The sequence below is a fragment of the Caretta caretta genome, chromosome 1 (assembly GCF_965140235.1).
Source record: "Caretta caretta isolate rCarCar2 chromosome 1, rCarCar1.hap1, whole genome shotgun sequence".
Classification (NCBI taxonomy): domain Eukaryota; kingdom Metazoa; phylum Chordata; order Testudines; family Cheloniidae; genus Caretta; species Caretta caretta.
This window is the reverse complement of record NC_134206.1, coordinates 225,628,868-225,655,727: the sequence shown is the minus strand read 5'-3', so window position 1 is coordinate 225,655,727 and position 26,860 is coordinate 225,628,868. Positions and strand designations below refer to the sequence as shown.

General features: G+C 44.2%; 1 protein-coding gene and 1 long non-coding RNA gene across 8 annotated transcripts in view; one reads left to right on the top strand and one right to left on the bottom strand.

Annotated features, from left to right (window-relative positions):
- Positions 1-9,041: 9,041 nt before the first annotated feature.
- Positions 9,042-26,577, bottom strand: LOC125624087 (cyclin-dependent kinase inhibitor 1-like). 6 transcript variants are annotated; one of them, XM_075121077.1, is made up of 4 exons: positions 26,224-26,577; positions 20,018-20,460; positions 16,283-16,514; positions 9,042-14,339 (listed from the first exon to the last, which is right to left on the bottom strand). In XM_075121077.1, coding segments are annotated over exons 1-4 (693 nt in total). In that variant the 5' UTR covers positions 26,226-26,577; the 3' UTR covers positions 9,042-14,323. The 6 variants fall into 6 exon arrangements, with proteins under 6 accessions (XP_074977178.1, XP_074977172.1, XP_074977168.1 ...); XM_075121071.1 differs by lacking the exon at positions 26,224-26,577 and adding an exon at positions 24,678-24,949 and having other exon boundaries at positions 16,283-16,369; XM_075121067.1 differs by lacking the exon at positions 26,224-26,577 and adding an exon at positions 24,678-24,847 and having other exon boundaries at positions 16,255-16,514.
- LOC125624116 (uncharacterized) overlaps positions 24,817-26,860 on the top strand; it is a 78,568-nt gene continuing 76,524 nt past the window's right edge. For both annotated transcript variants that reach the window (XR_012665422.1, XR_007353205.2), the window contains exon 1: positions 24,817-24,956. This is a non-coding gene — a long non-coding RNA (uncharacterized LOC125624116). The remainder of the gene's footprint in view (positions 24,957-26,860) is intronic.

Here is a 26,860-nt window from a genome sequence, read left to right as displayed (position 1 = left end):
TTCTCTGCTTGGAATCAGATTTTCCATGCTAATGTTCATGATTACAAATCTCAAGTGTGCTTTCCTTGAACACTCTACAATATTCATTTAAAAGTGGCTCTTCTGCCAGTAAGTTTGTTTGCTGGCATACTCATGGAAAGTGAACACAGCAGGGATGTGAGCTCACTAAAATCAAATTAATTAATATTGTAAAAAGACTCCATGAATATTCATTGGAAGTTTTAATCTACAATTTGTCTCTCTCAGCCTGTAACTTGTCTGAGCACTAAGTTAACTTGCAACAGAAACCTCATCCACATGTTGTGTACTGATGAGGCTTTTTTTGTGTGGTGTGAAGAGGTGCCACCGTTCTATGAGTTCACTGTCATCAGCACCTTTACTAATATTTTGCACTTTAATAGCCCTTGTCAATCTGGGGTCTCAAGGAATGCATTATTCCTGTTGTTTATTTGTATTACTGTAATGCCTACAGGCCCAGCCCTCCATCATACAAATACACAGTAAGAGACAGTTCTTGCCCTGAAGGATTTCCAGTCTAAATAGAAAAGGCAAGCAGTGGGAGAAAGAAACGATTAATTATGACCCTAATCCTGCAAACAGGATGCACACACACTCCAGTCCCCAAAGAGGAGGTGTTTGGATCTACTTAAGGCCAGGGTTTGGGGTTCAGTTTTGAGGCTGAATCTGCAGTAATGTTTGGTGTTAGGTTCATCTTTGATAACACGAAAGTCTCACTTGCTGTTCTCATGAGATTTTTGTCTCAAAAATGGCAAATATTCATCTTGAATGGAGGGGGTCATACGGCACTAGCAGTTCTCTGGAGATATCAGGCCTACCTCACCTAGAATAAAAAAAAAAACTGGAGGAGGGGACTGATGATAAATCTCCCATCAATGCCAAAAAATACAGAAGGTGTTCCTTTTGGGTCTCCAGGGAGTGCCATAAAGCCAGAGGCTAGGGGCTATTTTACACAAATGATGCCATCATGCTGCTGACCTATGAGAGGAAAGGACTTGGTCTCTTGGACAGTATTAGGTCATAGATGGCATTTCTGGCTGCTCCTTCTATCTGGGATCCCAGAAGTAGAGAGGAATCTAGTGAGACCCTGAGACTTTGAACAACTTTACCAGTAGGCTCTCCTTCAGCTGTGGGAGTTCTAGGCCAGGGTTGTGTGCATTGCGGCAAACTGGATCTAGAGTCTAGGGTGAGGCCCAAACGTGCAACTACTGGGGAGGAGGAACATTCTTCTCCCCCCAACCCAAAATTTAAGCAGGAGGGAAGGGGCCCTCAACAACTTCTAGCCTTTGGTGAAGAGGAGGGTAGGGGAGGCCACTTGCAGCTCCCAAAGGGCTCCTCTGTGCAGTACCATGCTTCTTCCTCCCCGGTAGGGCTGCCTAGCCACTGGTGAGTCGAGATGAGAGCTCCATTCACCATCTGACAGGCAGAAGCAGTGCCAGACTTAAGTCAGCACAGGGAGATGGAAGAGTCCAGCTCCCCTCCCGCTGGTTGCCCATGGGGATGGGGAAACAAGAGTCCCCCTTTTTGTTGGCTTGGAGAACATGGAAGGAAGCTTGGAGAGCATGGAGGAAGGTAGTACTGGGAGAGGGACTAACACCCCCTATTGGGAAAGCCTGAGATAGAGGGCTTGAGAAAGGGACAGAAGACAGTGAGGGGCTGGGGACATGCCGTCAGTGGGGGGTGGGGAGGGACACAGCTTGTAGATGCACGCAGACACATGTGTTCTAGTTTGGTGTACATGTAGGACATGGTACTACTGGGGGGCTTTTTGGGAAAGCACTGAGCTTATCAGTGGACAGCCAGTTCCTTGCCCTCTCCAAGGCCTCCAACATTTGTATAGTAAAGTGATTAGGACAGGGTTAATAGGTTACCCAGAGGATTACCACATAGAGCCATGTTCTACTCCCGCCCCCCTCTTTACTTCCTTTTTAGTTAGTGGGAGCTTTTTGCTCCACTGTTGTGATGCGGTTAAATAGGGGAGCATGTTCCCAGCCTGCAGCCCTGTCCATAGACATACTTTTGTTACCCTTTACAGTGGTCCCTTTATAAAAATTTGAGCAAAGAAAAACAACCTACTTGGTCCCCATCAATTTTTTGGGGTGGTAGCAGTTCTGGTTTGTACAGCAGACTGGGAGTTTTGTGGCAGCTGCAGATAAATTGGAAAATAGAATTTTAAAAGGAAGTAAACACGAAAGTGCATAATAAAATTTGTCTTCTGAGCCTGATTCTCATTTACATCAAGGCCCCTGTATACCACTCTGGTCACATAAAGGGTGTAGTGGATATACATTATACTTATAGCCACTTTCAGGCCCTTTTGCACAGCTAAATATGTATAAAGCAGCCATGGTATAAGTAAACACCAAGCTCCCAGTGTTATGTATTTTGATACTAAATTCATTTTACATTGCTCCACCCCTTTTTCATTTTGAATGTGCTGCAGCCTATTTAAATCCTGGGGTGGTGGGTGAAGCCCCTTAGAATGAAAAAAGGTGACACGATCATTTGTCTCCAAGACTTACAGGCCCTGAGAGGCTGCAGGTTGGACTGACAACTCTAGGCCAACAAGCCACTGCAGTTTGACATTACACAGCTGCATTGTAGAAGCCGGGGGAAGCTGAATGTTTTGGCAGCTGGGGGCATAGGAGAGGGTTAGGCACTTTGGAATAGGCAGATTAGATGAATGTTTCTGCTTTCACTGTCTTCGCTTAAGTGATGTTACCATTGTCATGGATAGGGGGCTAGCTGTACCCCGTCCCTTTTCTGGTCTCTGAATCATCCTCCTCAGGTATCAGGCCTCAGCTGTTATTTCTCCTGGGGTGGAATCCCAGAATTCTTCCGCTGTTAGACCAGGAACTTGCAGTTCTTTCCATCACGAGTCTGAGACTAGCGTTGAACGGAGCACCCAGACAGCCTTCCTAAACCAAAGTAGTGTTTAATCTTAACCGTAGGGATAAAGCATAACATAAGAGAGAAGGGATTTTTATACAACAGCAAAAAGCCTACGTATAGGTCTCTTACCTCGAGGCTTATTACCCCCTTCTGGTTGCCTAGGCATGCATAATTCCTTCAGATTTCCCAGTGCCTGTGCCAGTCTGAATAGCTCCCCCACAACTAAAACCCCTCTGGAGAGACAGAGTCCTTTTAACTGCGTTCGAGCTTCTGTTTCCTAGCCTTGGCCCTGTGTGGCAAAACAAGTTTTGTAACTTGGCAGGTGCCAGGCGGTAGAATATTCACAGCTCATAACTTGGGCATTGTTTCATAACAACCTCGAAGTGTTTATTGGAGGGGGGTGGGGGTCTATTCTGGAGCCATTGTGCCCTTACTACTTCCTTTTTTTCATACAACCTGCTATTAAACTGAGCTGTCCCACTAACCTGGTCAACACACAGTACTCGTAAATTATTACCGAGCAGCTCCCTGTCTGTCCCCACCATTGCACTAGTTCTCCTGTCACCACAGTCTCCTAGCATAGGCTGGCCCTGAAATTCTAATGTTAAAGACAACAGAGAACCTCAGCTCTTTTGTTTGACAAAATCCTTTCAGGCCTCCTTTATACCTCCTAAGAAGCAAGGAAGGGGAAAGCCCAATGGTTTTCTCCTCTGTTTGCAATTCACCTTTAATTGCAAACCTAATGAGTACTACAATCCACAACTTCAATGAGAAATAAAATTAACTTTAAAAAAACTTTCTTTCTGAGCATAGATAAAGACAGAAGAGGGGTTGGGCTGGATTGGGTGGTGAGCCTAAGGACCATTTCCTTTATCTTTCCTGACCATCATGCAGAGATCTTGTCTGAAAGCCAGACTGCCTTCTTTTACTGTATTTCTGATATTCTGCCCATCATAATTTGTATTTCTGAACACCGGACAGAACTGTTTCCTGTCTCCAATGGAAAAAGATGGGGGGAGGAGGGGGAAGCTTTTAAATTGAAGCAAAATTTCCTTTTAAGGCTTACTACAGGAAAACAAAAGCTATTTCCATTATGGCCACAGTTCAGGCGTCCCTTTAAAAATGATTACATAGGGGAAGTGCTAACGAGCCATGTGCAGGGGTTACATTTTCTTTTCCATTCAAGTGTCAGTTTTGTTAGCTTGCAATCGGAGGCAAATCAGTGATCCATGACTGAGCACATCAGAAAGGTATGATGTAATGTCCCCTGCACTAAATCCACCCTTCACATGGCTGCAAAGCCCAATAGCATCAAGTTAATCATTGACATGAAAGAGTCGGTTTCAGCATCGACACTGGGAGGGGGTGGGGAGAAGAGAAACTTATATCCAATAACCTGAAGTGGTGGAAACTTTTTCTTTGTGTTGTATAGCTACTCATTCCTGATGTGATACTTGGGGTCATTGGGAAAGGCACGGAGGAATTCTATGCCAGTTTCATGTTTGAAGGGGATGTTTTATGGCTCCTCACCACCACTATTCTAATCTCTATTACATATCTACAGACAAAACAGCTACTTGGCATTGTGTGGCGGATGTCTGCAACTTTTGCCAAGATGCTGAAAAGAGGCCAAGAACTTGGGTGGAGCCAGGAGCCAGAAGGTCATCTGGGGTTACTGCTATTTGTTAGAGACAAATAATGTCATGAATATACTAAGCCCCTTTCCGTGCATGGATTTTTTTTCAATGCATTTAATAGGCATGTTTTTTTCAGTGGGCTGATGCTGTGTGTATATATATATATATATATATATATATATATATATATATATATATATATATATGCAAAACAAATCACTCCACTCATTTGCACCTAGCATGAAACTCTTAAGTCAATTGTGTTGAAGAAACAAAAGTAAAGTCCTCATTGCAAAGGTTTGATTTCTGAGAACAAGAATTTGGTTCTTGGTAGTTTATTTTCTTTTAGGTACTGATCAAGTATTCACCTGCATGAAACTACCAGTAGATTTCATTATTGTTCCCTTAGGGGAGGAGTTAAAAAATATGAAAGTGAACTGAAGTAAATAGAACCACTGAAGAATTCCATCTGGAACAACAAACTTATAGCTGGATCCTATGACTTTTACACGCAGGTAGTCCTTACTCATATGAGTAAAGGTGATGGAATCAGTGGGACTGTTCATATGAGTAATGAGTGGTTGCATGACTCGAGTAAAGGTTACAGGACTGGGTGGCTAAGATTCAGAAGCTACCCAATGCCACTATATCTTTTTAAAAATATTTCATTTGGGGATTGTAATGTTATTGAATGGGCAGGATAACACAGGATAGATTTAGTCACATTTTTAGACATCTAAAAGCCCAGGTTAATATTACGGATTCAATAATTTTAAAAACACCCAATAAAATGTATTTTATATATAATCAGTTTATTTTCTGAGCAGTCTAGGCCATAGCCCCCTCCTCTCCCATGTAAAAATGTTTCATCAAATTATATGGAGATATCTAATAATTTGGTATTGCAGGAAATCCACTGCATTCTTTTCTTACAGTGGCGGTAAAGAAGTGTCAAGGAGCGGGGCCTGCTGAACATGTGGAGCCCAAGGATCTATGGGACGATCTCCCCTGCATTAGCAGCATGGCTAGTCATGTGTCAGGTTGCCACTAGTTCCCCCACCGTAGCTGTAGACACGGGCCCCCTCCAGTAGTATTCAGAAGCTCGTCTACTCTAGCAAACTTTGCAGCCGCAGTCTGGAGCAGCAAGAGTGGAAGCTGTGCTGTTGGTGGCTGCCTGGTGGTAGGGGAAGCCAACCTGGTAGCAGCCTTCCCTGGCTATTTGACCCTGAGCCCAACATTTTGTGATTAATACATTTTTTGCACTGTTGTGTGAAGTGTCCTGAAAAGACTAGAGGAAAATTATCTGTAATAAAAGCAATCGCACTGGAAAGATTTGTGGCAAGGTAAAAGGGATAATCCTGATTTGCGGCAGACGAGTTAAAAATCTCCTGCAGTCTATCACGTTAGCCCTCCTGTATAACAGCACAATTTTGCCTCTTCATTGTTTAGCATGGCTGAAAGAAAAGAGAAAGAGACAGGACAAATTGTACAACCACAAGTATTCAAACAATGCTCTTAATCTAAGTGAAGAAATGTGCTCTGTTGGCTTGGTAAAAGATTTATAGCCCTTTAAAGTATAACATTGCCATATCCCAGCAAAAGATGTGCTCGTGGAGGAAAGAGCTGGACACAACTAGCATGTGGCTTAATTAGGGTTGCCAACTTTCTAATAGCAGAAACGCAAATACTGTTGCCCTGCCCCTGCTCTGCCCATTCTCCAAGGCTCCACCCTTGCTCACTCCATCCCCCCGCCCCCCTCCCGCTCCCCCACCCTCGCTCACTAGCTCATTTTCACCAGGTTGGGACAGGGTGTTGGGGTGCAGGAGGGGTGAGGGCTCCAGCTGGCACTGACAGCTCTGGGGTGGGGCCAAGGATGAGGCGCAGGAGGAGGCTCCAGGCTGGGGCCAAGGGGTTTGGAGTGTGGGAGGGGGCTCAGGGCTGAGGCAGGGGGTTGGTGTGTGTGTGGGGGTGTGGGCTCTGCGAGGGAGTTTGGGTGTGGGAGGGGACTCCAGGCTGGGACAGGGGGTTGGGGTGCAGTGTGTGGGCTCCGGGAGGGAGTTTGGGTGCAGGAGGGGGCTCAGGGCTGGGGCAGGGGGTTGGGGTGCAGTTTCCAGGTGACGCTTACCTTGGGTGGCTCTCCAGAAGCAGTGACATGTCCCTCTAACTCCTAGGCAGAGGCACATCGAGGCGCCTCTGTGCGCTGCCCCCCACCCGCAGGTGCTGCCCCCGCAGCTCCCATTGGCCGCAGTTCCTGGCCAATGGGAGCTGTGGAGCCAGTGCTCGGGGCGGGGGCAGCGCACAGAGCCCCCGTGGCCGCCCCTGTGCCTAGGAGCCAAACATGCCAGTAGCTTCCTGGGAGCCACGCAGAGCCAGGTAGGGAGCCTGCCTGCGCTGCCAACCAGATTTTTAACTGCCTGGTCAGCGCTGCTGACTGGAGCCACCAGATGTTCCGGTCGAAAACCAGACATCTAGGCTTAATGTAGCTGTGTTGTAGTGTTTATTAATATCCACTGCAATTGGTTTATAGAAACATCTGCTCAGGCGCAAGAGAATCCCAAAGTATATGTTATCGTTCATTTGTTTGTGAAATCTTTACGTAGTGACTGTCATGGTATTTGGCACACATTTTAAAATGATTTTCATATATATATTTAAAAGACCATTGTGATTATTTTGAGAGGGCAGGGGAAGCACGCAGAACTGGGTTTTTGCAGATCATAGATACAGATGTACATGTTATGAACATTAAAATGGCAGGTACCCATTTTCCTGAATAGTGCCCTTAGTTGGGACACTGTAGCTCACATAAGGGAAACCATTTTCCTGCATTCTTTAATCCTCAAAGTACTACAAACATGGCCTAGATCCTCAAAGGTATTTAGGTGCCTAACTTCCAGTGATTTCAATAGGAGTTAGGTAGCAGAATACCTTTGAGGATCTGGGCCTATTCCTCCTTAGTAGGGCACCAGAGCCAAGGAAAATAATTTTTCACTCCCTTACCCACTTCTAGCCCTTCTTTCCCCCTTCCTCAAAAACAACAAGACCCTTCCATCTCTCCTAGCCCCCTGCCAAAAGATTGTCTATTATGCTGGGTTCCAGTAGTGCCAGTGTCAAAAATGGCCACTTTTCAACAAGTTGGATAAAGTTCATGTATACTAATTTGACCATTTGGGATTTAGATGGAGCCTCTCATCCAGATGAATTATGTCTACACTGCAAAAAAAGACCAGTGGTAGTGAGTCTCGGAGATCAGGTCCAACAGGGACAATGAGCTATGGGACAAAAACTAGCAGTATAGACACCGGGGCTCTGGGTGGATCCTGGGGCCTGAAACCCACATTTTCAGAGTCAGTTGACCTGGGCTGTGAGACTCACTGCTGCAGGTCTTTTTTTGCAGCGATGACGTCTCCTTAGAAACATGACTCAATTTAATAACAACACTTTTAAACCTCTAAAAATTACCAAAAAGTTATTCTGTATAAAATAATGTAGTGATTTGAGGGTCTAGTATTTCTGGATTTTCCAGGACTAGAAGCAAGTACTATGTATCCCAGCAGGAACTTGGAAGTTTTCTTTTTCCAGTGATATAGGTCACTCCTTTCTAACCCTGAAGTTACCTCAATCTACCATTGATCCAGGACTACATACTATCTTCGGCTTCAGGCCAACGTTATTTTGGGGGAGAACTGTCAGGTTTGTGCAGGGTGGGGAGATGAAGAAAGATATATTTACCTAGCAGGTGTACATGTGTGCGTGTCTTCTTTTTTTCACATTGGCAGCTGTTTGAAACTGCTCGGAGGAGATGTTTTAATGGGCAGAGTGCAGGTGACTGCCATCAAAGGTAATATACTTGGCTCTGCTATTTACCCACACTACTTTGTGAGAGGAAGAATGGTTTAGGCCACGATTTTCAAAAGCAGAGGCCTAAAGTTAGGCTCCTAAACCATATTTAGGTACCTGCCTGATTTTCAAAAGTGCTGCCTGCCCAGTAGCTCCCACTGACCTATAGGTGATATAATAATAATTAATAAGCATGTGTGTGCATGTCATATAACATGTGAACCACTTCATTTGTTATTGAAGTGCAGCCACTTCTGGGGTGAAACATGGCAGATGCTTAATAAGTCACGACAGCTCTCCGCAGCAGTTTATGGCAGGAAGTGAAAAATGTCATAGCCAAATGAAACCGCAGAGAGGATTTAGTCAGGTGAGATATAAGTACCAGTGTTGGAATATGTGCAGGACCAGGGGTCTTTCCATATTTTCCCTCTTCAGTGGGAAAATATGGAAAGACCCGCTAGAGAAACAAAGTCCATTTTCCTGGATTCTAGATTAGCCGAGTTTAAATTAACCCAAATGCCATGCCGATATTTTGTTTGTGTCAGTCAATGCATTGTGAAAGCAGAATGGTATGGGGGGAGGGGGGAGTGGATGGAATCCAAATCAGAGTCGTGAAGATACAAAAATAGTGTGTGAAAAAAGGACAACTCAGTCTTGTTTGCTGTAAAAAAACACAAGTAATGAACCAGTTTTTATTTATGATATTGCAAATATCCACAGTCAACAACCAAAAACTTCACACATCAACACTTACACTGAAATTCACTGAACCTACAGTATTACAACATTCCAAGCAAAGCAAAATTAATACCTGAAAGAAAGTACCTTGTATAACATAAACCCTCTGAATTTCAGAATGAACTTTGTTGACCCATTAGATTTGTTATTTGAATGGAGAAAATCCACTTTTCTCACAGCAGTTCACAAGCTTTGGAATAAATAAGTTCCTCCACCCACCCATTTATAAAGATCCAAAAGCTAATGGTAGAGTGTAGGTGTCTACTGTAACTCATCCATAGGTTCTCCAGAAAAACAATACTGACCTCCAGAAGGGTCCATATGATTAGTTTGCAGAGAAGTTGTAGTAAAAAGCTCTATTTGTACTATCCTGAAAATAACGGAAAGCATCTAGTGTCTCTTTTCCTGGCTATCTTGCTGAAGAGGCCCCATTTCCTCAATCGCTGCCAAAGGACTTGAATGAAATGATCTATACCTGAGAGAGGGAGCTCAGAGGGATTAGCTGTCTATTTATTAACAGGTGGAGGTTAAACCAGTTAAATATTATGGATTCCTGATGCAGGTCCCCCTCTGCTGTGTAATCAGAAGTACATTTAAGATAGCTCGAAACAGTGCTGCTACCACTTCTTTAATGCCCAATTTATGTCAGTTCCAGAACACAGCACCTTGCTTCTCCTTAGGAAAAAGAGCTACTTGGGGATTTGATGGTTGGCCTGTGTCATACACCCAGGCAGCCAATCAAAGTCAATGATCAGCAAATATGCCTCGAACAGCTTCATTACTGTATTATATTTAGTTCACTCAGAGCACTGTATACTTAAATGGAACTAAACATATACTAAAGCTACAGTACACTGATTAACTTCAAGTGGGTCTGCCTCCTTTTCCATACATTTAAAGACCGGGAATATTTTGGGCCCATTTAATTTTATTCTTTGCCACGTATTAGGTGTTACTACTGAAATGTCTCGATAAAGAAAATTCTAGATTGTGTTTGACCGAAAAGTGCAATTTACAGGATAAAAGAAAAAAAAAGATGTTTACTCCATGTTTTCTTGTTAAAATACTTCTCCATCAGAATGTTAACTACTGAATAAAAGAAGATTTCTAATGGTCTGTTCTCTATCCCATACATGACAAACCTCAGCAACCAATCAGAGGCCTGTTGTCATTCTCAGCAGTAGGGCTAATAGTTGTAGGGCTGCTATTGCAGTACCCATACTGTAAAATTTGTGTATGGAGAGAGGAGGCAGTTTATGTATGCAGTTGGTTAGCTGCTTGTCATCAACGTTTGGTCTGTAGTAACACAAAGCACTAGTGCAAAATACCTCTGGCCAGATCCTCAGCTGGAGTAAATTGGGACAGCTCCATCGCAGTTCAGTGACCTACAAAATTCACACTAGCTGAGCATCTGGTCCTATATTACTTAGTATCAGGACATCCTAACTGCACACACCATGGAGTGGAGCAGTAAGAAAAGAAAAGTTTTTCTTTCTGTACACTGTACCCTCATTTACAATATTTTGTATTTAAGAAACTTTAAAAAATATATAGATATCAAGCCACAAAATATCACTGCATCTTGCCAGCAAATTTTTTTTTTAATTAACTATAGCATTCTGAGCTAATATTCACAATTATAACTGGCAGAGATGTTAGAAATTTGGATGGGCTAAATTCTAACCTGCAGTCTCACACCTTGACAAGCTCAGTCCCTGACAAGCTATCATCATTTTCCTCTGTAAAAAGAGGTGTCCCTTTTCCCCTATAAGAAAACAAGGCAACATCATGGTAACCTTGTGCATGACAGATGGATAGGCTTTTTTTGTGTGCAGCTCCTGTCATACTGACCAGAAAATAAGGCTGCTTAGCACACCACTACAAAACAAGAAGGTACACAGTGTCGTCGGTCTGATTTTAAAAACACACAAACACACAGAAACATACGGTTGTGTAATTTTTTTCAAATCAGAGAAAATCACACACTTAAAAAAAATAGATTTGTCTTAGTCATCACCAAAAGTAAGAAAACATACTATTTCCCAGCATGCCATTGCTATTGTAACAGGAGCACACAAACACACATACTGAGTTCACTCACAATATTCTCCATTTGGAGTCTCATTCTGGTTCCATTGTGCAAAACTCCCATTGATTTCAGGATTTTAGGAGCAGGATTGGGCCCTTTGTTTCCAAATCAAAGATTAAAAAGAGAAAAAAATTTCTCCTGACTCTCTCACTTGCCTGGAGTTGAAAATATAGACCCTGCAACCAGGGGAGCTGGAACAATTTGTATAATAGGGGTGCTGAGAGCCATTGAACCAAACTGTAAACCCTTATCTGATGGAAACCACTTCAAGCCAGGGTGCAGCAACACCCCCTGTACTTCTAGTTCCAGCTCCTATGCCTGCAACATGCTGAGCTCCCGTAGCTCAGCACATAAAGGAACAGGCTTGATTCACTGCCTTTTCTCATTAAAAATGGATATATTTTGATAGCCTTAATGAACTGTTTACATCTAAACATCACTGCTCCTTTGGAAAAATAATTATTATGTCTTGGTGTTGCATGTAATATCTGTGTGAACATGTATAAGCTAAAAGAAAAGGAGTACTTGTAGCACCTTAGAGACTAACAAATTTATTTGAGCAGAAGCTTTCGTGAGCTACAGCTCACTTCATCGGATGCTCACGAAAGCTTATGCTCAAATAAATTTGTTAGTCTCTAAGGTGCCACAAGTACTCTTTTTCTTTTTGCGGATACAGACTAACAGGGCTGCTACTCTGAAACATGTATAAGCTGCATCCCATGTGTACAGCATACACAAATATGTATATACCCAGAGAAAATCTACTGTACAAGACTTTGTAGATGTAGATTTTAGGCAAAAAGCAGTTCTCAATCATTGTGTAATTTCTAAACTGCCCAAATCACAGTGGTCTTTCCAAACTTGTTTGTGAAACACAGCACCTTACTCAAGTCCATATGCACAAGAATAATTTAGCATGTATATTTTGTAGGTTTCTCTTTACATTTTACAAACTGGGTGCCAAGAGCCATAAAACCCAATTATCCAAATTGGTGGGTGGAGTGGAGAAGGGAAATAGAAAGGAAGTGTGTATGGTATAAAAATACCTAGAAATAATAATCCATGCAATGCCAAGAGGGATGGATGAGCTAGTGTTATTAAACCTTTTCTCTTCTTGTAGGAAATTCCTAAATAGTGACGGAAACACCGTATGTGGGCTTAACAAATAATAAAAATAATTTTTTTTAAAAAAATTGGCTAGATTCACAAAAGGATTTAGGTCCCTAACTGCCACTTTAGGTGCCTAAATCCCAGAATCAGGCCACAATAGGATTCACAAATCCCACCTCAGCCCCAGGTGTCACCAAATCCTGTAGGTGCCTAAACTCACTCAGCACCTAAATTTTAGCAGTAAATATTCCCTAGGCACCTCTGGCTCTTCCTCTGAGCATGAACACTGCAGCCCCATGCCAGGTGTCTGGACACTTAACCCCAAAGTGCTGCATGAACCGAGGAAAGACAGGAGTTCCTCTGCCTAACTTTCCTGCAGGGCACAATCTGGTAAGCATCCTCAGAGCTTGCCTACTGGACTGGACCCCTATACATGAGCATACACAAAATGGCTGGAGATGGGCAAAGAGGAGGCCTCCCTCCAATGTTTTAGCCCAGTGGTTAGGGTGCTTATACCTGGGATGTGGGAGACCCCAGTTCTAGTCCAATCTCCACTTTGGGAAGGGTTTTGAACTGGGACCTACCACCTCTGAGTGCCCAAACCACTGGGCTCAAAATTATGTGGGTGGTCTTCCCCCTGACCCCGCAACGTCTTGCTAAAGCAGTGTAGATAACCCCAAGAGAGGGTTTGAACCTGAGAATCGCAAGCCAAATAAGGTACCTCCCTGCAGCCCAGACTTCAACACCCATTTCACGGCGAGGGGCGGGGCTTAGCATCCCTCCCCCCTATAATTTTGGCATCTCCCAATGGCTAGCATGTGCAAGGAGCTGCCTAGCCTGCCAGCTTTTGTGAATCCAATTCTGAGGCACCTACCTCCCTCTGTTCACTGTACAGGGAGCCTAGGCACTGGACTCAAGACTTTTTGAATCCTCGGGAGTTTCTAGGAACCTAAAAGTTAGGCATGATGATGCTGAGCATCACCATGCCTAAATTTCTTTGTGAATCTAGCCCAATGTCTCCATAGTAACCTGCATTACAAAACACTGTGCCCAACAGGGCAAATATTGCTCTCATTTTCACACATGCATTGGCCTCAATGGAACTGCACAGGTGAAAATGAAGGCTATATTTGTCCCAGCAGATATCGGGAATGATTTTAACATAAGGTGCCTGATTTCATGGGTGCAAACTTGCAGACATCCATTTACAACAGTCACATGTTTAACACCCTGATTTTTGAACAGAGTCAAGTAGACAGACACAGGGCCAAATGCTCTGCCGAAATAAATAGGCAAAACTCTCCTGAAGTAACTACAGCGGTGTCCATTTACAGCCGCAGAGAATTTGCCACATAAATACCACTATTTATGTCCACAGATAGTTATGGGTAGTCACAATTTTGCACCTGAAAAATCATAGTCTGGGTTGGGAACTTTTTAAATAAATCAGATCTGTAGAGTTTAGCAGGTGAAGCTTATTGATTGGATAAGCCATCACTCTTAGAAATAGGGAACAAACTGTACATTAAAGATGTAAAAAATACAAAATCAGAAACATAATACGGTCCTGATCATATTCTGACTTGTTCAAATGCAGCAGTACATTTGTACAGCTGTTTAACCTTATGTTCACTGCTTTCTCGTATGCAGTATTCTTTGAAACGCACGTGGTTAAGTTGCTGCTATTAGCCAATTCCTGAAACATTTCCAAACTTGCTTACCAACACTTTTAAGGCTAGTGATCCTTAGCAAAGGGGCTTCCAGTTTAATCTCATTCTAATGCGAGTTTTGTTGTGTTTATAAGACCTTCCATCAGTCCTTTCATGAATATATCAATCCATGTGATGCCCTTAAGCATTTGTAGCTTGCACACACAATTTCTGAATGTCAGATAAACCTGGCAGCTCTTTATAACATCTCTGGTGCAGATCAATCCTGTGTTTCATTTCAGAAAGCCAAATTCTTTGCAGCAGCTTGACTGTTAGTTTTGACTTGCTTCTTAGCTGAGTAATAATCTGTAGAATAGCAAACAAACAGAATTAGAAACTGCTGACGTGGTGAATGATGTTTTAAAGAAATGTCAGGTAGGCTTCTCTAAGGCCCACGAGGGAACAAAACTAATACCTTTAGTATGTTCCATATAAAGATGTGTAATACCAAACAAACAAAGGAAATGTGCTAGCTTTTATTCAGCATAGATCAAAGGACTTTGGACTCTCTTATATAAGCTGAGCAATGTGACATTTTACTCTCTGACTTTTAGATCCAGTACAATAGTGTTTTCTGGTCAGAAATAGTTATTTTTCAGTGCTCTTTTACCACCTTAAAAAAGATCTGCAGTTTAGCATAACATCAGAAGAATTATAATTATGCTGAACCTTACTAATAACGTTCTACTTATTACATCAAATAAGAACTCTAGGAAGACTGGATATAACCTTGCAATAACACTGAATTATTACTCTCTGAATACAGAATAAATAAGGGCTGTAATTGTGGGGAAAATACTCTGTATTCTTCATCCATAGCAAAGTGATTTAATTCCTGCTTCAAGTGCAAAAATCAATCTAACAACAGAACCATGACCTGCTTTCCATAATTTGTGGAAACACTAAGCAGTGATTTTTTTTCTAGCACAGAAACAAATACATTTTTCATGTAGTTAACAGGACAAATATAGCTGAAATTAAATCAGCAGTATACCCACATTTACAGGCACAGATCTACATCCTCAGCTGGTGTAAACTGGCTCCATTGGCTTTAACAGAGCTATTCCAATTTAAACCAGCTGAGGATTCGGTCCTCATGATGTTTTAACTTCACTTTCCCACATAACCAAAATGGCAATGTATATAGCAAATAGTCATGGTGTCCTAGCAGTTTACGGCTTGTATTCATTTCTACAGAGAATACTACTGGCAGAGGATACTCCCTGGAATTCTACAGGTTTTCACAGCCAAGTTCTGCAAAGAAAATCCTGCATCCAATTTCATTAAGTTCTGTTGGTTGATTTATGATGAGGATAATATGTATAGTGGTGACCCAAATTAATACCACATATTGTTGGGAGTCTGAGCAGCTAATTTATCAGGAAAAAAGGCCTGCAAATGTCACAAGAACTTCTGGGTGGGGAGGAAGAGGAGAGGAGTAACAATAAGAAGTGGGATGTCTGAGCTCTCACAAAGTATAATCCTCACAACTGTTAATTCTTCTAATCATGAGACTTTATATATACTCTGTCCTCCAGTTTGTACTGGAGAGGAGGGATATATTATGGATTATACTTGGTGGGTCAAAGTCATAAGTGACTTCATTGGCATTATCCTCACTTTCATCAATGGTGAATTTTAACAAGGGTAAAATTTTCAAAGGCATCTAAGTAATTGAGGAGCCCAAGTCCCATTTTCAAAAGGGACTTGTGCATGTAGGAGCCAAAGTCTTGATGGAAGTCAGTGGGACTAAGGTTTCTCAGGACCAGATCCTCAAATGAATTTAAGTGCCCAACTCGCATGATTTCAATGGAAGTTAGGGACCTAATGCCTTTGAAGATCTGGGCTCTAAGTGCCTCAGGGTGCGTCTACACTAGAAATGCTATAGTGGCACAGCTGCACTGCTGTAGTGAAGGGGTTCTTCCATTGCTGTAATAAATTCACCTCCTTGGGAGGCGGTAACTAGGTCGATGGAAGAATTCTTCCATTAACCTCATGGTGACGACACCGGGGCTTAGGTCGGCTTAATTACATCTTTCAGGGGAGTGAATTTTCACACCCCTGAGTGATGTAGCTAGCTCAACCTAACTTTGTAGTGTAGACCAGTCACTTTTGAAAATTTTACCCAGTATCTTGAAACCACTAGTCCAGAAGATGGACCTAACCTCACTCCCTGTGCAGAAACAGCTGAGTCAACAGAAAAGTTTTTCCATCGACCTACCTACTGCCACTCAAGGGAGGTGGCTTACCCCTTTCCATCGCTGTAGTGCTGTGGTTGTGCTGCCGTAGCACCTGTAGTGTAGACATGCCCAAAGTCAAGTCCACAGTGCTCTGAGCTGAGAACAAAAGGATGAGACCTGGCATGTGAAAGAGGCTGGTGCTTCATGGAAAATGTCTTTCCTTCCCTTGGCTCTTTCTCTAGCTCTGGCCACTGATGCATCTTGAAATCCGGCTTACAAAAAAGACAGTTCACTTCAGTCCCTGGAAAAGGCCAGAATAAAGCCTAGCTGTACTGTAAATCTGCAGCTGTGAAGCACTCTCATGGAATCAGAACAGAGGCTGGAACTGATGGTATGCATGTGTCAAATGAGCTGGGAATATGGCAAAACTCCTGCATTTTTACTGGTTAATTAACTCCGCCTGCCCAAGGAGTCAGATAAAGTGAGAAAGCTTCAGTTCCTCCCACTTTGGTGGCTCCAGTGTCCCCAGAACCCATGTTGGTTTTTAAGACATTGATATTTATTTAACCAGACCACTACTGTCTTTTACAGTGTAAATTAAATGCACCATTGCAGGACCTTAATGCAAAGCATTACTGAGTTCTGCTTGACTAAATGAGATAGCAGATACCTGTGTTCAGAACCAGTCTAAAGTTTAGTCCACACTCTCCACACTTTCTGGGATGACAGAGGTTGGACGTGTGGCACAGAGTGGGTTCGGCCTCTGGGGGTAGGCATCACTCTGGATGACTAATCCGGCTGTCACATGGATTAGTCACGTCTTGTTCCAGAGGGAGCAGAGTACAGATCTTCTGAGTTGATGGGAGATTTTGATGTACTGTTTTTGAGGTGGTGATAGGGAGGATAAATGGGTGCATGTGAGAGAGAGAGAGAGAAATGGAATGAGCTCAAAGCCCCACCAAAATAGGCAGAATATACTTGATTGCTCTGATAGATCAGTTTCATTGCATCCAGAATTCTTGGGGGACCAATTTCTACCAACAAGTTTTCACTTGTAAAAACAAATATGGGAAAGTGTTAAGCTGTGCAACTTGGTGTTTTGGTTTCCACATCCCCTGTGGAAATATTTGTTTACCAGGGCAAGCAGAATGGAAGAAAATATCCCTTGGAAATATTTGCATAATTTGCTCCTACACTGCTAGACAGAGATTTACAACTGAATAGTGATACCCTCCAACTGTCACAACACTGAAGCCTGAATAAAGCTCCTGTACTCCTACAGTTATATTATAGAGTTAATTAGTTAATGCCTGCAAAGTGCTTTGGAGATGAAAAGTGCATTCATTAAGTATTACTGCCCTGTGCTCTAGTGTAAGATTGTCCTCTCATCACTAAGCTCTAGTTCATTCTTGAACCTGTCTAACGATGGTTTCAGAATAGCAACCGTGTTAGTCTGTATCCGTAAAAAGAAAAGGAGGACTTGTGGCACCTTAGAGACTAACAAATTTATTAGAGCATAAGCTTTCGTGAGCTACAGCTCACTTCATCGGATGCGATTCATAGATTCCAAGGCCAAAAGGGACCACTGTAATCACCTAGTCTGACCATGGAACTCCCCCAAAATAATTCATAGAGCATATTTTTTTTAGAAAAAACTTCCAATCTTGATTTTAAAATGGCAAATGATGGAGAATCCACCACGGCCCTTGGTAAGTAGTTCCAATGGTTAACTAAACTCACTGTCAAAAATTTACACCTTATTTCCAATCCGAATTTGTCTAGCTTCAACTTCCAGCCATTGGATCATGTTAGACCTGTCTGTGCAAGATTGAAGATCCCATTATCACAATTTATTCCCCAAGAAGGTACTTACAGACTGTAATCAAATCACCCCTTAACCTTCTCTTTGTTAAACTAAATAGGTTTTGTTCCTTGAGTCTATCACTACAAGGCATGTTTTCTAATACTTTAATCAACCTTATGGCTGTTCTCTGAACCCTCTTCAATTTATCAACATCCTTTTTGAATTGTGGACACAACTGGACACAGTATTCCAGCAATGGTCACACCAGTGCCAAATAGAGAGGTAAAACAACCTCTCTATTCCTACTCGAAATTCCCCTGTTTATGGATCCAAGCATCACATTAGCCCTGGTGTCACAGTCAGGTGAATATCTACCATGACCCCTAAATCTTTTTCAGAGTCGCTGTTTCTCAGGATACAGTTCCCCACCCTGTAAATATGGCCTATATTCTTTGTTCCTAGACATATACATTTACATTTGACTGTATTAAAACACATATTGTTTGCTTGCACCCAGCTTATGACATAGCCTCTCCTGGCAAATTAGTCTATTGTCTGATCTGCATCACTATTCAAAAGAAGTTTCCTAATGTCTTAGTTTAATTATCCTTTTTGACAATTTAAGGCTGGTACTTCTCATTAGACCCCCCAATATAGGCTAGAAAGAATCCTGTTGTTCAGGAGTTCAGGACAACCAAAATCCCTGTGTGGATAAATGAAATACAATCAGGATTGTGGCTGGGTGCTGAGTACTTTTGAAAATGTTGCCCTGGTGTCGGTGCCAAAGGGTATGTCTATACTGCAGCTGGGAGCTGTGATTCTCAACGCAGGCAGAGAGATTTGCGCTAGATCTGCTCAAGCTAACGTGCTGAAAATAGTAGTGTCGACATTGTGGCATGGCTGGTGGCTTGGGTTAGCTGCCCAAGCTCAGACATAGAGAGTTGGGTGGTCTTGGACTTGGGTGAGTAACCCAAGCCACTGCCTATGCAAAAATGTCCATATTGCTATTTAGCAGTCTAGCTCGAACCCAGAGTAAATGGGATCTGAGCTCCTTTGAAAATCTGTCTCTAGTTATGGGTGCTGAGCACTTCAAAAGCTGGCCCTTTCTGCCTTCCTGCCAAGTTTAAGACTGGTCTGCTCTTACACTTCTTGGATGCATTCACTCAGTATTCTATCCAAGCTGAAGTTAGCATGAAAATTGGCAACCTTCTCTGGTTCCTGTTCTTCCTCCCCTCGCTCTGCTTGGCCCACTGTGTCTCCGACAACACTTCGGGAAGAGTACACATGGCTAACTATGCAGATCTATGACAAGAATTGGTGAAAGTCATACTGTCTTGCTGGACAACCCAGCTTGAGATCCAGGCTGCCCTTGGACAAGTCATCTTAACTATTCTTCATCACCCCCTTCCCTTTAGTTGCCTAGTCTCTCCCACCTACACTAAGGCCACATCTGCTGTGCCATTCTAGCACTGTAATGTAGATGCTTCCTTCACAGATAGAAGAGGGGTTTTCCATCATTGTAGTTAATCCACCTTTCTGAGAGATGGTAGCTTGGTTGATGGAATGATTGACCTGACCATGTTTACACCGGGGCTTAGCTCTACCTAACTATGGTGCTCAGGACGCAAAAATTTTCACAGCCCTGAACGCTGTAGCTAGGTCAATCTAATTTTTTAATGTAGGCCAGGCCTAAGTTTGACAGAGCAATCATACCCTTCTTTGGTCTCCTTTTCAGACATTCTGACCGTTCACAAATCCCATGGACACCCGTGGGAGCTGCAGGTGCACAGCCCTTGTGAAAATCAGCCTAATTGTCTCTTATGTAAACTGCACATGATAAGCTCCCTTAACCTGTCTGCATCAGGCATGTCATCTGATTTAGTTGAAGTGTTGCTTGTTTAAGACCAGGCTAGTCACAGGCCTATCAGGATTAAATTCCTGTGAAGCTCTCAGAGCTAGTTCTGACCCACTGAGCAGCATAAAGTACAAGTCTCACACACCTGTCAAGGATGTCTGTCTTCGTTTCTTCACTGCTTGGCTCTTCTTGCCCGACATTTTCTTGGCAACTTTGGGGTTTTCAGTCAGTGTCACCGTGGCAAAGTGGTGAGCCTTGACCTCCTTGACTATACCCTGGTTCAAGGGCTTCAAAGGCTTGCGAGCCTCACCCACTACACAACTGTGGTAAAAGGCCGGGACATCATGGCTCTGTAATTCTTCCCATTGCAGGAGCCCCTCAGCTGGCATGTCCCGTAAGAAGTCAAAGTTCCACTTCTGCTGGGCTCCCTCCATGCTGCTGTGCAGCATGTGCTGGAAGTCCTGCTGCAGCTGTTCATGGTCCACGGGGCCAAAGAGGTTCCTTCGTACACGGTTTGCCTTCACTGACCTCCACTCCATTTGCTCTCCAATCCGCCGCTCTCCAACGAGCGTACAGAGCAACGATTCCCTGCCAGAGACAGAAAGATCATCAGACACCTTTTGTGGGGTCACTTCAACAGGCATCACATGCTGTATGGGGGACGTAGCAAGTGTTAGGGTATTTGGGAAACTGGGAAAACTTCTGCCAATCTCCCATCTTCATGGAAAACTCTCATTGACTTCAGTGGACTGTGTTGACTGGAGCCTCAGCCAATGTTGTGTTTGCTGTGGAGGGAACGGAGGGCTTCTCCCTCTCTCTTTTTTGTGGGGTGCTTCATGTAGAGCTAGTGAGGGGTTGGCTTGTTCATCATGGAAAGGAATTTGGTTCTTTAAGGGCTGCCTATGTGATGTGCTGGGGGGGGGGGCGATTGGGGACAGAGCAAAACTGAGGGGAGATATTGGTAGAGGTTCATAGATTTTAAGGCCAGAAGGGAGCATTATGGTCATCTACTCTGACCTCTTGCATAACACAGGCCATAGAACCTCACCCAGTAATTCCTGTATCAAATCCATAACTTCTGGTTGAGCCTAGAGCATATCTTTTAGAAAGATATCCAATTTCTTTCTCTACATGGATCCACTCACCATTGTTCTCCCAACCCCAGAATGTGGAGATGGAGGCAGAGGAAGCACAGAGGCTAATGTGGGCTTAGGGATGGATTAGTGACCAGCCAAGGCGTGGATCTAGCTGCTGCCGCTCTGAAGTTGGGAGGATATACAGATCAGGACATTGAGAGAGGGTCAGTGATTTGTCCAAAGCCAGGCACACAATCAGTGCAGAGCCAGAGGACATAATAGTTCCAGACTTCCACCTTCTTTGTCCACTACTAGCCCATGGTGCTTCTGTATGTGAAAATATCTAGTATATAAACAAGATATTATTGTCTCCAAAAATAATGGTTTTCATTTATTCTTTCTTTGGTGAGCCATCACTGAGGCCTCAGTGCCTGTAAAGGAGAAGCAGCTGTAAATACAGCAACAAAAATAAACCTCTGGGTGGTGTCCGAAATCTCAGAAGGCAACTCCATTTTTCCTATATTAATGTATCATCTGGCTCTTAGTTGTCAGGATACTCAGCAGTGCTGGTTGTCACTATAGCTAATAACAGTCACACTGCTGCTTTGTCCCTTTTCCGTCTGGTGCCAAACTTCCAACCGTTTAAACTAAGTTTACTCAAAGGTGATCCATCAACATTAGGAAAGGACAGGTAGTGAGTGCACTACAGGAAATAATCTTTTGCATTAGAAACTTTTCTCATATGAACTGTAAGTTGGCTTTTTGCCATACTTCGCAAGGACAAAATATGGTATTTCTCAAACATTTTTGACCTTTGGTAATAGCATTTTTGAATCTCTTAAATAATATTAATTAGAGAAGAATCTGTCTCGCCCATGTCTATGATCAGAGGAACACAGGAGTAGCTATACCACATGGGAGTAGCAGTCTAGTCAGCCCAGTATCCTATCTCTGAGGTGTAATTTCAGGTTGGGTAGATGTACGGCTGCTAGTTTTGGAGGAGCTGGCATGCTAAAAATAACAGTGCAACCATGGTGGTATGGGCGACAAGAGGGGCTAGCTGCCTGAATGCATACTTAGGATCTCAGACTAGATTGTAATTGGAGCGGCTGCGGTGTAGACATACCTTGGGAGTGCCATAGCATGAGCCTCGGGAGCCTGTGCCTGCAGACCCCGGCTCTGAGACTTGCTGCTGCGGGCTGTGTAGACTTACCCAGAGCAGCCGACACCAGCTGCTTCAGAAGATGCGAGCACCTTGAAGTGGGTAATTCTAGAATAACCTTTCCCTATAGAAAGTTTCTTCCTATTGCCTTCATTCATACCTTGAATCATGAGGGTTCATACCTTTGCCAAACTTGCGGCATATTTGATTGGTGTAGATGTTTTCATTGTTCATATAAATATCTAGCGTGGAATCCTGGCCCTACTGAAGTCAATGGGAACTTTATCATTGACTTGAATAGAACTAGGATTTCACCCCTAACCTTTCTCTAGAAACCTGCTAAGCCTTCGATGTCAGAGGTCCACTGTGGCAATGAGTTCCACATGTTAATTCTGCGTGTAAAACTCTGCGTGTTACAAACCTGCAAAAACAAAATAATCTGAAATACTTTCTACATACAACGTATTTAGAACCTTGATCTTTGTGGTCAGTATGGTTCAGTCTCTCCTGACCACTGATTTTTGTGAGTTGTTGTAACAACTGGAGGGCCTGTCCTCTCATCACTGGAAATTTTTCAATCAAGAGTGGATATTTGTTTAAAAGATATGTTCAAATTCAGACAGGAATTAATTCAGGGAGGTCCAATTGCCAATGCCCATGTTATACTGAACGTCAGACTAGATGATCACAGTGGTCCCTTCTGGCTTAAAGATCTATGAATCAACCCTCATTCATGCATTGTCTTTATTCACACAAGTAGCTCCATTGATGTCAACCTGAATAAGTAAGCATTGAAGAACAGGGCTCTGCATTAGTGGTGGCCATTTCTAATTTCCCTCTGGTTATATGTCAGCTAGAATGGATCAAAATTAATTCATATTTCCATAAACATTTTTATTTTTGCCTCAAAAATTTGATGGAACATTTTGTCAAAATTTTGAATTTCAAAAAAGTTCAACCAGCTCTTATCAATGGTCAAAACACTTAAATGAATTCTTTTGGGGAAAAAAGTTTGGATGGAATATTAAATTCTCATCCTTATGGAGGAGAACTGTTCCCTCAGTATAATAATGGTGTGTGTGTGTGTGTGTGGTCATTTAAAATTCCAGTTGGAAAGTCCTATTTTTTCAGATACGCAATATGCCTATTAGGTAGTGTGTCTACTGCACAGAACACTGGATTGGACGTCAGGAGTCCTGGTTCTATTTGTGACATTGCTCCATGCCTCAGTTTTCCCATCTGTAAAATGGGATAAATATACTAACCTCCTTTGTAAAGGGCTTTGAGAACTGCTGGTGAAAAGTGCTCTATAAGAGCTAAGTACCATTATTATTACAGCAGGTGGTTGCATCTTTTTACCTTTTCCAGAGACATACAAAGGCATAACCACCTTCACTGATTTCAGATTACTCTGACCTCTTCTCCTTTTCTCCCCAGTTTTTGCCTAGTACCTGCTACCTTATCTGCCTCCTCAGCACAGTCCGTCCTTGCATGGCTCACCCCTTGCACAGATTCAGGACAGCAGGGAGGGGGTTGGGTGTGAGCTATTTTCCATACCCTCAGACACTAGGTAAGGGAACGGCTGATTTCTCCAAGAACAACTGAACAGATCTCCCACAGCCACCCGTGCTGGGGAACAAACAAGTCACGTATTCCAGGCAAGCGTTTTCAGTTGCATTTGTTCTGCTGTTCACATGGTTCCCATCAACAGGGGCATCAGGTTCCCACAGCACCCCTTGAGCTGTGGGGACCCTTTATTTCTGTGTCAAAGGAATGAGACACAGTCCCCTTCCTTACTCTTTCTCAGAGAGGAGCACTTGCCATGACTCTGCCTGGCTGCAGAATGTAGGGGATTTCTAGGGGAAATGTAACCTACATCCTTGCTACTAGTCAGTCCCCTTAGAAGGAAGAGAATCACAGGGATGGATCTGGATTTTTGTAGCACCCCTTCCAGCTCACCTGCTCAACCAGGGGAAAGTCCGTAGCTAGAGGGAACCAAATGTAACCGTTGGACTTTTGGCTCCTTGCACATAGACAAGTACAAATATGCACCTGATTGTACACACATATATGCTATATTTGCTCTGGGAAGTCAAAAAGGCAATTAACTTTCCTGCCTTTGTAAAGCTAACAAGCCATATCTTTCACTCCCACCTACAGACTTTACATGGGGCGGTTAAGGAGAAGACAAATGATAAGGACAAATATAAACGATAAAGGAGTCTGGTCAGCAGCAACTTTGCAAAGACTTCCCCCTACGAGTTAGCACTGGAGCATAGGAGCGCACTGGGTGTACTGGTATTTCGCCAGAGCCTTCGATACACTTGCAACTGCGCGTCGGAGTGCAAAATAAAACCAATTCCCCATCCCCACCAAATGCTATCGGGGACGATGCAATGGGATTGTAATTAGTTACTCTCGCTACATTTCGTCAAAGAACAACAACAACGCAGCAAAACAAACACACAATTAACCCCCAAACAAATAAAGCACCCATTAAATTATACGTACAATGGGAACAGTAAACCCCGAGGTTGCTCCCCCCCCCCACTAAAAAGCAAACCAACCGTTTCCGCTTTGCTACATGCCCGCTCGCAAAGCCCCGCACACCTGACCGGCAGCCCTGACGCGGGCTTTTCAAACAGGATGGGAGCTGGGTCGAAACGCGCCACTTTTGCCCGGGAGGCTGCAGTGGGGCGGGGGCGGGGAGGGAGGGGGGAGGATACTCCCAGGACATCAAGCCTAGAGCATCATCGGGTGCGCCGGACTTGTAAACAAATCGCAAATGTACTTTGATTCTTTCCGTTAGACTTCAGTTACCCCACGCAGACTGGACACATTAAGAGGTAACGCATATTTACACGGGAAAGACACTCATAGTAGCAAAGGGGGCGGGGGGGGGGGACCTGTCAGCATGGGCGGTGGCAGGAGGGAATAATAATCAATTCATTAGTGGGACAGCTCCTGATCTCAGTTACTCCAGGGTCATTCCATGGGGGAACTCCGCTCGAGTCGGAGGCGAGCCTCCGGAGTGACACCTCACAGGAGCGATCAGCAGGTGGCCCCGTATTGAGTCCGGCTGCAGAGCAATCCATCCAGTCTCGCCCGGGGCAGCGCTGTAACAGACTTGTCCGCCCCACTGCAGGGCTCACAAAGCGGGGCGGAAGGGTCAGACCCGGGAGAGGACTGCCTGCTGAGTGAGGAGAGTTAGTGTGTGTGTGTGTGTGTGGGGGGGGGGGGGTGGTGGTGGTAGGGGATGGGATAGCTCAGTGGTTTGAGCAGTGAGCTGTAGCTCACGAAAGCTCATGCTCAAACAAATGTGTTCGTCTCTAAAGTGCCACAAGTACTCCTGTTCTTTTTGCGAATACAGACTAACAGGGCTGTTACTCTGAAACCCAGGGTTGTGAGTTCAATCCTTGAGGGGGGCCATTTGGGATGGGGCAAAACTTGGGGATCGGCCCTGCTTTGAGCAGGGGGTTGGGCTAGATGACCCCCTGAGGTCCCTTCCAACCCTGATAGTCTATGATTCTAATATGGCAGGATTCAGGTGTGTTTGTGTTTTCCTTAAGGGACAAAAACTGAAAAGGGGGTCGGATTTTTGCCTGGGGGAAGATTCAAATTTTCCACGTGAGGCCAGATTGGAGCGCCCATTTCCCTCCGCCTCCTCCTCCCCCCAGATCCTATGGTTGCCTTAGACTTCACTCGGTAACTGCCCGCCCATCCCTTCAGAGTCACAGCCCCCAGCACCCCGGAAAGGCTTGGAACAGCGTCAGGCGGTGGGGTGGGGAGAGAAAGCCAGGTCGGTCACGAACAGAAACCAGATGCCCCCAGTGTCATTACACGAGTGAACCTGGGGTCTGTGCGTGCGTCCCCGAGTTTAGTTAAGCGGGGTCCTTTCCCCAGCCCCGGGATGCCGCCGCCTTGTGGGAAGTGGAATTTGGAGGCAGGCTGAGACTGAAATAATCCCAGGATGCCGTCAGTGCTGTGTGGGGAACCATTTGCAGCAGAAGTTACTCTTCTAGCCAACAAGCGAGCCCTGGGGCTCTAAGCCTGGTAACAGCCGTTCTCTGGTTATTAGCTCCTATAAACCTGTTGCGTTAGTCAGTCACTTACATTTAGGGGCTCTCGCTGCTTGGGGCTTTTGCCTCTTTCACAAGGGATTGCTTGCTTTTCCTGCACGGCCCTGGGGCGCAGCTGCCCAGATGTGGAGAATGGTGGCACTTGTCACTTCCACACTTCACAGAAGAGGCTTGCGGACATCCAGATGTTTGGTTTCCCCTCGCGCACCACCTCTCAAAAGGCTCCCCGGCAGCCGGGAATGGCTGAGAGGGGCTTTATCCTGCCGCTGTGTGCTGATGGCTGCAGAATGGACAGATGCCGTCGTGTCCCGCCGCTCTCTTCTTCGTAGTGTTTCCTCCCTCCACCTCCCCCCGCCCTTCCCTGCCTCATGTGCAGCGTGTAAAGCTGTTGCTCCTCGGCTGATTAACTTTCACATTCCGGGCTGCTTTCCAGTCGCTCGCTGCACTGGCACGTGGCTCTGCAACGTGACTGCTCCCCCCTCTCCCCCCTCCCCCCCCCAGCCCAGAGCTGGTCGTTGCCAAATAGGCCAAACCTAAACCAAACACTTGCAGTCAGTGACACTGCTGCGGAGGGAAAAGAGGAGGAGGAGGCGAAACATCAGCCCAGGAGGTGGAGAAAAAATTAATCCCAGAGGGTGACTCAGGAGGGGACAGTTTTTCGCTGGGACGTT